The sequence below is a fragment of the Camelus ferus genome, chromosome 12 (genome assembly GCF_009834535.1).
Source record: "Camelus ferus isolate YT-003-E chromosome 12, BCGSAC_Cfer_1.0, whole genome shotgun sequence".
NCBI classification, from domain to species: domain Eukaryota; kingdom Metazoa; phylum Chordata; class Mammalia; order Artiodactyla; family Camelidae; genus Camelus; species Camelus ferus.
In genome coordinates, this window is record NC_045707.1 from 20,517,199 (window position 1) to 20,530,282 (window position 13,084).

At 39.1% G+C, this 13,084-nt stretch overlaps 1 protein-coding gene and 1 pseudogene across 1 annotated transcript; both read right to left on the minus strand.

Moving 5' to 3' along the window:
• Positions 1-2,351: 2,351 nt before the first annotated feature.
• LOC116667834 (olfactory receptor 6C4-like) lies at positions 2,352-3,667 on the minus strand. Its single transcript, XM_032493881.1, is given in 2 exon segments — positions 2,352-3,232; positions 3,235-3,667. Coding segments are annotated over 2 exon segments (1,059 nt in total). The 5' UTR covers positions 3,413-3,667.
• Positions 3,668-9,720: 6,053 nt separating this feature from the next.
• LOC116667619 lies at positions 9,721-10,774 on the minus strand (annotated as a pseudogene).
• Between the last annotated feature and the right edge of the window lie 2,310 nt (positions 10,775-13,084).

Sequence of the window (13,084 nt, forward strand, 5' to 3'; positions counted from 1 at the left end):
ATTTCTGAATGCAGGTTTAATATCATGTGTAGACAAACCGTAGAGACTGAGGTAAATAGTATTTGTACACAGAAATGGCCATGCATTTTGTTATGTAAGGCTGGTCGATAGCACAAGTCCACCGAGTCAGGAGTTTAGTTTCAGATGTTTAGTTAGTTGTTCAGTTGCTGAGTTGAGTTTCAGTTGTTGCTCTCGATAGTTTCAGCTCACTGCAGACTTCAAAATCCTTCAGGTGTGGGCTGGTGTTACCTTGTGTGTAGTGTGGTGGCTCATTTTCTAATTGAGATTCCCTTGTGTTGATCTGGAGAAATGTCCCAGTGGAGAGGAACACAGTGGCAGATGTGATGTTGCAGGCATTAGGAAAATACAGAGGAAAAATGCCCAGAAAGACAGTAGAGTTGACTGGTTGATGCTAAGTTGTATTGATGCCTCGAGGAGGGACGTGAGTCTAAGTGCTGTTACCAGTCAGTTCCTGGGTAGGTATGAGAGCCGGGGGCCTACCTCTGTGGTGGGTTACAGAGGCCCTTATCTCTGTAGTGGGAGGACAGACATAGTTGAGTGGCATGTTCATCTACTTGTTAGAGGCACAGAGCTCCAGAGGCATTTGAATGCTTAGCCAGGCAGGCCTGTTAGGAAGCTCAGGATCCTGATGGGGGAGACATGGAAAAGGCATATCTGGATGGATGCTTCTGAGAATTTTAACTTATCAGCTTGTTACGAACACCTTGGATTTGCAGAGGTGGCCTCCCTTCCTCACTAAGAGCTGCTGGAAGATGCTTAGGAGGCCTCTTCCCCACAAAGAACCAGGTGCTTCCTTCAGGAGCTGTCCCCAGCTCCTCTCTGAGATGCCGGGCTGATGACTAGGGTTAAACCCAGCATAATCCAGCTGAGTACATGCTGGGCTTGGTAAAGGAGGGAAGATCCTGTACACTGAAGGAATGAGGGAAATGGGCTAGCTTGACTGGCTGAAGTCAGAGAAGTGTTCGTGGGATTGGGTTTTGATCAGGGCCCTGGAATGTACGACTGGCTGAGCAAGAATTTACTGACTTGGGAACACGTTCTCAGGGTGTCGGATTTAACACCCTAGCAAGGATTTCACCACTGCTGGGGGGACTCCTAGTGCGTGAAAAAGTGACGTCCAACACTCAGTGACCCGGAAGTACGTGAGTCGCTCTGGAAGGTGGTAAAGGAAGGAATAAAAAGGCTGAGGGAGGTGGGAAAGATGGAATGAACATATGAGGCAAGAATGTAGGACCTCCTAGAAGATTGTTCCGTAGGAGGGCCCGAGGTCGCGGCTTTCACGTAGGCCAGGAGAAGTGTGCTGTGGGGCGGGGCACCAGCATCACGAAAACGTTCAGTGATGGCTCTCATTTACCGGGGATGCTGACAGGACAGATAGTCATGGAGACGGGCTTGTTAATATTCACAGGACTGATGGGGCCTGCAGTAGTAAGGCCAGGTGGCTCCACTTAACTGTCAGACGCAATTACCACAGGATTCGCAAGGTCAGAGGGGCAGTCAAGGGGCTTCAGGTGCAGGAAGTTGTGGAGGAATTTGATAGACCACAGCATCGTAGGTTTCCCTAAGAATCGTCTGTAACACTCCTAACCTCCTCAGGTCCGTCTGTAAACGTAGCTTCTGAAAGTCAGTTGTGCCTTGCCAGACTCTAGGTCCTACAGATTTTGATCATTGCCAACATGGCCTAAGATATCTCTTCACCTGAATTTTCCTTTAAGTGGAGTCCAAATGATTCCTTGATAATAGTTTTCATTCTAATTTCAGCCCTCAAATGAGAGTTAGAAATACTCTTATGAACAATCACAAGGTCCCACACTGTGCCTTACAGTAGGGAATATTTTCTGTAGGAGATGCCAGAGAGATGCAGTCTTTAAGAGTTGCTGGAGGGAGAAGCTTGAGAAAGAAAGTTGTTTAAAACCCGAGAAGTTTATAGGAAGTAGACTTCTTTTGTGTGTGTGACATCACGTATAATCTCCTCTGAGATAGTGATTGGTAAGATTAAGAGCCCTTCATGGGAAGGTGGACTTAATCACTCAGCTGATCACCACAATTATGATGAGTAAAATCATTTTTAATCAGACAGTTCTGTTTTTTATGTACTCTAAAGATATTACTTTCCTAATTTGCCTTCTTTATTAAGAGATATCTAATAGAAAAAAAAATCTGAACTTCTTTGAATACCTCTCTCTTGCTGGCAGATTTGAAACTAAATTTCCAAATGCGATCACAGTTTATCTGAGAAATAACTTTTACAAAAGCAGATATCAGAAGCTCAAATTATCATTTGGAGTAACTTCATGAATCATTCAGAATTTCCATTGATTTTGAGGCTATTAAAATGAATAAAGATGCCCTATTTTTCTGGCCATATTATTGAAGGCTTGTTTTACTTGCTTATTCCTTAGGGTGTAAATGAAGGGGTTGAGTAAAGGGGCAATTGAAGTGTTGAGCACAGCTACTCCCTTATTGAAGGGAACTCCTTCTTTTGCTGAGGGTTTTATGTACATGAAGATGCAGCTGCCGTAAGAGAGGGAGATGACCATCATGTGGGAGGAACACGTGGAAAAGGCCTTCTTCCTTTGCTGAGCAGAGGGGATCTTCAGAACGGTCTGGATGATGTTTGCGTAGGAGAGAATCACCATCACCAGGGTGACCACCAAGGTCACAACTGCTAAGATAAAGTCAACCAGCTCCAGGAGTCGTGTGTCTGAGCAGGATATTTCTATGAGGGGTCCATAGTCACAAAAATAATGATTCAAGACATTGGAGGCACAGAAATCCAGTTGACTGGTTAGGATAATAGGGGAGAGGATGATCAGGAATCCAGCCAAACATGAGCAGAGAACCAGTTGGATGCAGACTCTGTTGCTCGTGATGGTCGTGTAATGCAGGGGTTTGCAGATGGCCACATAGCGGTCATAGGACATGGCAGCCAGTAGGTAAAACTCTGTGGCCCCAAGGAATATGGCAAAGAAATACTGAGTGAAGCAGCCAGCAAAGCTGATGCTCTTGTTCCCAGTTGAGATGCTGAACAGTAGCCTAGGAGTAAAAGTGGTTGTAAAGAAAATTTCTAGGAAGGAGAAGTTCCGGAGGAAGAAATACATGGGAGTCTGGAGATGGGAGTCCAGTAGTGTAAGGGTGATGATTGTCAGGTTACCTAAGATGCTGAGTAGGTAGGTGAAGAAGAGAAGTATAAAGATGATACTCTGAATCTCTGGGATTCTGTCAGTCCCAGCAGGATGAATTCTGTCATATAGGTGTGGTTTTTCATTGTTAATATTGCTGCTTGTGAAGCTGAGAAGAAGAGAAAGGAGTGGTGAGAAGGACACCAAAACTCGGGAGTATTGAGGGGAGGATGTCGATTTCTCTTGAAGTGGTAAATCCCTTTGTCCATCTGATCCAAACAGAGTGTCTGTTTGTCTCAACTAGCCCTTCACAAAATCTGTTTACTAAAGTTCCCGTGTAGGCAGCTGTATTTCCGAAGCCCTTTTCTCAGAACAACACAGTAGTCAGCTGGCCCACCTTAATTCCTCTCCTGCATTCAAACGTTTACCCCTTTATCCATACTTTGTTTTGTTTTCTTCTCATATCGATGAAACCCCTCTCTAAGATCCTGGTAGTAATGTCTCATCTTTCTGCAGCCTTAATGCCCTTGGTGATTTGCTTTGTTGATGCTCTCCTGAACATATCGGACACCTGCTGTATCCTTTTGCTTTGCCTAATAACAATCCCCAACCCTCCAGTGCAGGAGCGAATAGTTCTTTTTATGTGTTCGGACTTCTGAGCCTGGTAGCATTGCTGGAGAAAGCTTTGCAATATTGCACTCTTTTCTTTATGTCTCCCTTTCTCTTGGTTTTAACTGATGGGAGAGAGATAACAGATGGGTATAATTCTAGGAGAGCTTTCTTTAACTGCTTAAACAGTCAGGGAGAAATGTTTAGTGGACCTGGATCCCTTCTTATGTTCCCTTAGTCTCCAGGACGTAGATGTGACTCTTACCGAAAAGTAGAGAGAAGAGTCAGTCTAGTCACTTAAGGACTAATAAGGATTCCTCCCAGAAAAGAACCTGCCAGGGTCAAGGATCCTTTTGGGCATTTATCTTTGTTCTGATCTTCCAGTATCACTGGAACTAAGGATCTTCAAGGTGCCCTCTGAGGTGGGTGCTTATCCAGAACAATTTCATAGCGTAGGACCACCCTTGCCCTTGGACCATTGTAGCCACTGGACTGTAATGTCAAGGCAACGTCACCCTGTGATTGGGAGGCTCAGGCTTCTGTTCACAAGCCTTAGTCTTTAAGGAATTTCTCTATATTATCATTCAAAAATTTATATTTCCGTTTCAGAGAAATACCAGCACAAGTCGGCGTATATAATTGTTCTAAGATGTTCATTTCATCAGTATTTGTAATAATGAAAAACTAAACAATAAAAATTCCACCAATAGGTGAATAAGTAAATAACTTACAACCATTTCTATTTGGAATAAAATGTGAAATTTATTCGTACTGGCTTCGACATGATACAATATACTGCTAGTGAATTAGGTTGTTTCTCATTATATATATTGTGGTTTTATCTGTGGAAGAAACTGGAAATTTATGTGCATATTTCTTAAAGTGCATAGAAGAATGTCTAGAAAAATACCAAACAGTCAGTGATAGCTATTTCTGGAATGCCACTGCACAAAAAAGGAAAGACTTTCCCTTTTACATGGTACCCATCTTGATCATTTAAAAATTAAAAAAAAAAAAAACAAACAAGCCTGAATGAGAGTTAATCACATTAAAGTGGATCTCATATAATCTGTCATCATAGCAGGGTAATGTCAGTGACCTGTGGACGTACTTTTTGACAGTCAGGAAAGTTGCTGAGGGATCTTACCTCTTGATACACTGAAAGGTGAGTCAAAACTGAGAAGTCAGATGTGGTTGAAAAAGTGGAATAAAATGTAACGTGTATTCCACTTTTCTAACACCGCTTGATTCCCTGATTGTTCACAAAGCACACAGGCTTCTTAGGCACTAGTTTGGAAAGAAATAGTTTCTAGCTCCCCTTACCTGTAACCAAGCACTCGTTACTGCCCTTTTTATACACTGACCCCATTTATAATCGGCTCTGTAAGTCCTGAAGATGCTGCCTCATTTAAACTATTTGAAAAGCAGAGGAACATTTTACTCTTCAAAGTCTCATTTTCTCCATTTGGTCTGAAGACTGGTTATGGACTTCTTTTCAATTTTATACCAGTTTGAGTGATACACATTTTATCTAGTTTACTCAGCAGAGACATTGGGGGATAAAATATTGTCCTGGGATCCAGGTCCAGAAAATTTTAATTAGTTTTTAAAAAAATAATGTTGGGAATTAACTTATCAGGTAATTAGGGAAGGTGCTCCAAAGAGACCCGTGAGGAAGCTGTCACAAGGGGGTCAGTTACAGGAGAAAAGCCCTGTGGGAAGTGATGCAATAATGATGATAATAATAGTAAAAACTGCAACATCAGTTTCTTTTTTTTTCACTATTTAAAGCCATGACATTTAATGAGATTACTTTTTAAAACAATAGCCTATTTGTTTAGATTGGTTTCAGGTTTACAGCAGACGGAGCAAAAAAATACAGAATTCCCACATAGCTGTCCCCACCTACACATTTATACTCCCCTACCCTCCACATCCCTCATCAGTGAGTCATATTTGGTACAATTGATGAACCAGCATGGGCACATTATTATCAACCAAAGTCCATAGTTTACATTAGGGTTCACTCTTGATGTTGTACATTCTATGGGCTTTGACAAATGCGTAATGTCATGTAGCCACCACTATAGTATCATACCTAAAAATCCCTTGTGCTCCATCTGTTCATTCCTCCCTCCCTCCCTCTCCCCAAACCCCTGGAAACCATGATCTTTTTATTGTTTTTGTAGCTGTGCCTTTTCCAGAATGTCATTTGGTTGCAATCGTACAGTTTGTAGCCTTTTCAGACTGGCTTCTTTCATTTAGTAATATGTCTTTTAAGTTTCTTCCATGTCTTTCATGGCTTGATAGCTCATTTTTTTCACTGCACATGTATTTTTTAGTTTACATGTATGTACTGTTCATTGTTTCTAAGAACATTTAGAGCTTTAGCTTTTTAAACTTACATAGTTTTCAAAGAAATAAAGCCAACAACAAAATAAAAATTAATTCAAAAGGATACATACACCTTGCTATTAACAGCAACATTATTTATAATTGCCAAGATGTGGAAGCATCCTAAGTGCACGTCAATAGTTGAATAGATGATGAAGATGCAGCATACGTATATGTAATGGAATACAACTCACGCATGAGAAAGAAAGATACTTTGCCATTTGTGGCCCATCATTCACTTTTTTTTTTCACTTAAAAAACCAGAATTTTGTAACCGGCAACAGGGAAATGCAAATCAAAACCACAACGAAATATTACCTCACACCACTTAGAATGGCTGTTATCAAAAAGACAAGAAATAAGTGTCAGCAAAGATATGGAGAAAAGGGAACCCTTGTGCACTGCTGCTGGAAATGTAAATTGGTACAGCCACTATGGAGACAGTATGGAGATTCTTTAAAAAATTAAAAATTGAACTATCACACAATGCAGCAATTGCACTTCTAGGATATATATACACATATCTGAAGGAATGTAATCAGTATGTCAAAGAGATATCTGCATTTTGATGTTCACTGGAGCATCCTTCACAATAGCCAAGGTATGGAAATAACCTAAGCATCTGTCAGAGGATGATGGATATGCACACAATGGAGTATTATTTAGCCATAAAGGAAAGAAATTCTCCTACTTACAATAACATGAATGTTCCTTGGGAGTATTATGCTAGGTGAAATAAATCAGACAGAAAAAGACAAGTATTGTGCTATCTCACTTTTATATGGAATCTGAAAAATCTGCACTCAGAAACTAAGAATAGATTGATAGTTACCAGGGACTGAGGAGTGGGAAAATAGGGACATGTTGATCAAAGGGTACAAACTTCCAGTTATAAGATGATTAAGTTCTGGGGATCTAATGTACTCCATGTGACTATAGCTAACAGTATTTCACATTCGATGCCCAGAATTCACTCATCTTCTGTAACACACACACAAAGGTGGTTACTGAGGCAATGGAGATGCTAACTAACCTTATTGTGGTAATCATTTCCCAGTATATGCCTGTATCAAATCATCATGTTTTACACCTTAAACTTCAAGAAGGTTGTATGTCAGTTATATCTCAGTGAGGCTGAAAAAAATAAAAATGAAGGTATCTCTGAAAAAACTTACTGTTCAAATTTCCAAAAAGTAAAAAAATAATGTATACTTGGAAGTTCCTAAAAGAATAGTTCTATTCTCACTACACACAACAAAAAAACTAACTATATGGGGTGTTGAATGTGTTAACTAACCCTATTGTGGTTAACCTTATTTCAGTATATATATGTATATCAAATCATCACACTGAATAGCTTAAATTTACATAATATTATATGCCTGCTATATCTTAGCTAAGCAGAAAAAAATCCTACCTCATCTTTTCCAATGCAAGCATTTAATGTTATAAATTTCCCTTTACATACTGTTATCGCTTGCATTACAATTTGTGGTATATTGGGTTCTCATTTTAATTCAATTCAATATATTTTCTAATTTCTTTTGAGACTTCCTCTTTGACCTATGAATTATTGAGAAGTGGCTGTTTAATTTCCAAGTGCTTGGAGAATTTTCTGTTATGTTTCTATTACTAATTTCAAGTTTAGTTCCATTATGAGTTGAGAACATACTTTATATTATTCCAGTTTTTTAAAATCTGCTAAGGTTTGTTCTGTGACCCAGGGTTTTGGTAAATAGTCCATGTACATGTGAAAAGGCTCTGTGTTCTCCTGTTTTAGGTGGAATCGTCTATAAATGTCAGTTATATCTAATTGATTTGATAGTGTTGTTCAGTTCTTCTATATCCTTGCTTATTTTCTGTCCACTAATTATATCTATTACTGAGGGAGGGGTGTGGAAGTCATCAGTTACAACTGTGGATTTTCTATTTCTTGTTTGAATTATATGTTTTAACTTACATAATTTGCAATTGTGTTTTTAAGTACGTATGCATTTTGGATGTCTTCTTGGTGAATCGACTCTTTTCGTAATTAGTGTCTTCATGGTATATATTTCTAGATTATTTACTTTTAACCTGCATAAATCATTATATTCAAAGAGAATTTCACCTAGACAGCATATAGTTATGTCATTTATAAAAAATCCATTCTGATAATCTCTATTTTAAATGGCATTTTTGGACCATTTATATTTAATGTAATTATTGATCTGTTTGGAGTCATGTCCATCATTTTATTATTATCTGTTTATTTCCTCTGTTTCCCTTTTCATGCCTACTTTTCAGTTATTTGAAGTTTTTTTTATGATTCCCTTTAAATTCACTTATTTCTTGTGATTTTTGACTGTGTCTCTGTGTTTAATTTTTGAAGTCATTTCTGTAGGAGTTACAATATGCATGCTTAACTTTCCCCAGTCCACTTAGAATCAAGATTTTACCTCAAAGGATGCAGACACCTTACACCATATAGGCTTTTTTGCCCTCCCCACTTTAACTACACTTTAAAAAACAAATCCTTAAAAAATGTGGATGTTTTTCCCTAAGGCATCCTTAGGCAGTTCTTTCACTCAGCCTCCTCAAGTTCATCTCCAAAATATGTCCTCTACAGCTCAGGGTCACTCAGAGTGCTGTAGGTTTTGTCCATTGCAACATGGCTGAAGAGTCTTACTCTTCTGAATCTTCCCTTAAGAGGAAGTTGGATATTCACTCTGTTGGAGATGCCCCTGGTGATAGTTTTCATTCTAATTTCATGACTGGAAGGAGAGGTAGAGTCATAAGTATCAACCCTACAACTGAAAATCCTTTTTGTATTAAATGTCTAAAAGGAGACAGTTTTAGAATTCTCAGAGCAAGAATAATGAGGAAGAAAATTGTCTCAACCTTAAGAGAAGATGGTGTTTTTTTTCCAAGAGTGAAATAAAGCCTTATTGCAAAATGTAATTACTAGCCTCTTCTGGAAAATGTCTAGTATTTCTGAAAATATGTTTGCACAACTTTCTTAAAGACTTTCATGAAATTAAGAGCCTCATTTGTAAAGTTAAACTTTTCCAATAAGCCCAGGACCATCAGTCTTGTGACAGTCCTAGTAATTTTATCCAGTTATTCCATTTTTGTACTCAGACTGACAGTGTTACCTGCTACATCTTTTTTGTATAAAAATTTATCAAGTGGTTATATCTATATCCATTTTTAATCTTATTAGAAATTAAACTGAGAACTTAAAAAATCTATATATTCATTTGTTTTAGAATAATTGTATAACAAACATTTCTTTTTAGCACAAATTTTTTTTTACAAATAATATATTTTTATTTAAAATAACTATAATCTGCAAAAAAGTCATGAGAAGAGTGGTATTGTTTTAGATTTCTTGTAAAATTTTAAAATGTCTGGCTCAAAAATCTATTTACTGGGAAGAAATATTTGAACTGGTTTTGGAAGATTCCCCCCCCCCACCTCCTTGGCAAGTCTGGAACATAACTTCGACACTTCTTTATGATAAATTCATCTGAGATGCTATTTTACTAAGGAGAAGGTTAAAGGAGTTCTGCCTTTGTTTTCATGGGGAGGAATTCAAGAATATTATTACTCTTCAGATTTTCTTTTGAGTTTGAGGTCTTTACATTCATTAAAGACTCACAATCTTTCTGGACACATCTTTGAAGGCTTGTTTTACTTGCTTATTCCTTAGGGTGTAAATGAAAGGGTTGAGTAAAGGGGCAATTGAAGTGTTGAGCACAGCTACTCCCTTATTGAAGGGAACTCCTTCTTTTGCTGAGGGTTTTATGTACATGAAGATGCAGCTGCCGTAAGAGAGGGAGATGACAATCATGTGGGAGGAACACAGTGGAAAAGGCCTTCTTCCTTTGCTGAGCAGAGGGGATCTTCAGAACGGTCCGGATGATGTTTGCGTAGGAGAGAATCACCATCACCAGGGTGACCACCAAGGTCACAACTGCTAAGATAAAGTCAGCCAGCTCCAGGAGTCGTGTGTCTGAGCAGGATATTTCTGTGAGAGGTCCATAGTCACAATAATAATGATTCAGCATGTTGGAGGCACAGAAATCCAGTTGACTGGTTAGGATAATAGGGGAGAGGATGATCAGGAATCCCCCCAGCCAAACATGAGCAGAGAACCAGTTGGATGCAGACTCTGTTGCTCGTGATGGTCGTGTAATGCAGGGGTTTGCAGATGGCCACATAGCGGTCCATAGGACATGGCAGCCAGTAGGTAAAACTCTGTGGCCCCAAGGAATATGGCAAAGAAATACTGAGTGAAGCAGCCAGCAAAGCTGATGCTCTTGTTCCCGGTTGAGATGCTGAACAGTAGCCTAGGAGTAAAAGTGGTTGTAAAGAAAATTTCTAGGAAGGAGAAGTTCCAGAGGAAGAAATACATGGGAGTCTGGAGATGGGAGTCCAGTAGCGTGAGGGTGATGATTGTCAGGTTACCTAAGATGCTGAATACATAGGTGAGGAAGAGAAGTATAAAGATTACAAATTGAATCTCTGGGATGTCTGTCAGTCCCAGCAGAATGAATTCTGTCATATAGGTGTGGTTTCTCATTGCTGCCCTTTGCTGCCTATGAAGGTACAAAGGAAAGAAGTCAGTGATGAGAACGGAAGAGGAGCCCAGGAGCATTTAGAAGAGGTTAAGCTTTTCTTGTTGAATTGGTTCAGATGCCTTTTTTCCTGTCATTTTGACGTGGATGAGGTTTTCTATGGGACAGAGGGTGACTCGTCACAAGAACGATTTCCCTGAAGTCTCACGTGGGAGGGTGTCCTCCGCGGCCCCTTCTCAGGCTCCCCCTCAGCTCTCCTAGCCTGTCTTCTGAACCAGTGCCTACGTGATCATTTTCTGTTTTCTATTTTTATTTCCACTTTGAATGATAGCCCTAGTTTTGCTCTTTCATTGCTTCTGCTCATTTGGCAGTGACACCTCATTCCTGTAACTTTCTTGGTCTCTGTGTGAGAAGGAAAGCTCACCTGTTAGCTGCAGTTGAGGAGCCTTCAGGAGGGGATCAGCAATGTTGTTGTAACTGTGGTGACCAAAGATGGCCTAACTTCCCTTTGATGTTTTTGAATTTGTGGACCATTGTAACTAGTATTATCAGTCTGTAAATCTTTGCTGCCAGTGTCAGCTTTCCCTCAGGCCCTAGTTCTCCTGTCTTAGATGGTTTTAGCAGAGAAATAGATGGTACCTCTCCAATCAGATCCCTGCTATAATTTTCTTCCATATCCACGTCTATTATATTAATAAGTATGTGATATTCCTCTGGCTAGAAAAATATAACTGGAATCCAAAGTTGCAAGCCTCACTTACAAGTTTCTCAGGAATAACTTGAATGATTAGGGGGCTATTTATACCATACTTTGAGAATTCAAGTAATTAGTTTTTGCTTATTGATAAGGAACAGGTTTCTGAATATTTACATCTTTTTATTATACATTTTACCATAAATTTATAATAAAAATTACTTAACTTCTGTTTAAATTTCTCCACAATTCTCAAGTTCTCAAAGCCATTTTCAGCAGATAACTTATGTACAGTATTTGTCTTTTTGTGACTGGCTTATTTCGCTTAGCATAATGTTCTCAAGGTTAATCTATATTGTACCATGTGATAGGATTTCCCCCTTTTTGAGGTTAAATAATATTCCATTATACATATAGATTACATTTTGTCTACCCATTCATCTGTAATGGATGTTTGGGTTGCTTCTATCTCTTGATTATTGTGAAAATGCTGCTGTAAACATGGGTGTGCAAATATGTCTTCAAAATTCTACTTTCATTTCTTTTGGGTGTATACCCAGCAGCATATCTTGCTGGATCCTATGATAATTCTATTTTCAGTTTTGCTGGATACCACCATACTGCCTTCCAGAATGGCTGCATTCTATGTGGAGTTTTTACATCAAAATGAGTATCTGAAAATCTGTGACACAGAATAAATGCAGAGAGATGTCTGATTCTAAGATAAGAATTAACACGTAGGATGCATTCTTTTCAGGCATTGACCATTTCCTGTTTTCTGTGTATATGTCACCTTTCCCCAAAACAGACTGTAAGTTCCTTAAATGCAGAGGAAGGGCAAGAGAGCCAACACCTGCTGAATGACTGTAGTGTTGGTTTTATGCCAGGCTCTTCATAAATCCGTTCTTCCTCTTTTGGTGTTCTTTTACTCCCCAGTAACATTGGCAAAAACACAGTATAATCAAAATACATGGTTATTAAATAAATAAAAAAAGGTAGTGTCCCTTCTCTTTCTTTTACCCCCTCCCCCCATTTTATTCTCTGTTTACCCTTTGTCCTTGAAAATCAACCATATAAACTGTGCATTTTCCTAGCTTTTTTTGTCTAACAGTGAATAGGAACTTTCAAGAGTTAGTCTAGGGTAAAGTCTCTTCAATCTATAAATTGATGTTACCACTTCCCTTCTGTCTTCCACTGATGAATGATCAATGAGTCATGTAGTCTCTGGTGAGATTTTAGGAGCTGAGAGCCAGGCCTCTGTTAGGAAGGTTGTATTTTGAGATTTTCCTTGTTCATAGTTGGTGCTCCTCTATCCCCAAACAATAAAAATCTGTATTTCTGTTATGTGTTACTGAGGGTGAGGGGGATACAATAATTTTAAAATGACTTAATGCATGTAAAGTTTGTTTGGGCACAGAATTCCTTCATGCTTTGTTTTCGTAATACTGACCTGTCACTGATGGAAAGAGAAACCTCAGGGAACAAATGATTTCAGGAGGGGTTTTCAGGAACTACTTTAAATTCTTACCCCTGACACTTAGAGAGAGGTGTTCATTTGTACCTGGACTCCTCCATCTGTGCTCTCTAAGCTCCCTGGATGGGCTGAGGCACTTTGCATAAGATATAGGTACAGCCCGAACACAGAACCAGGAAGTGGGCTACCAGATTATGTGGTCATAATATTC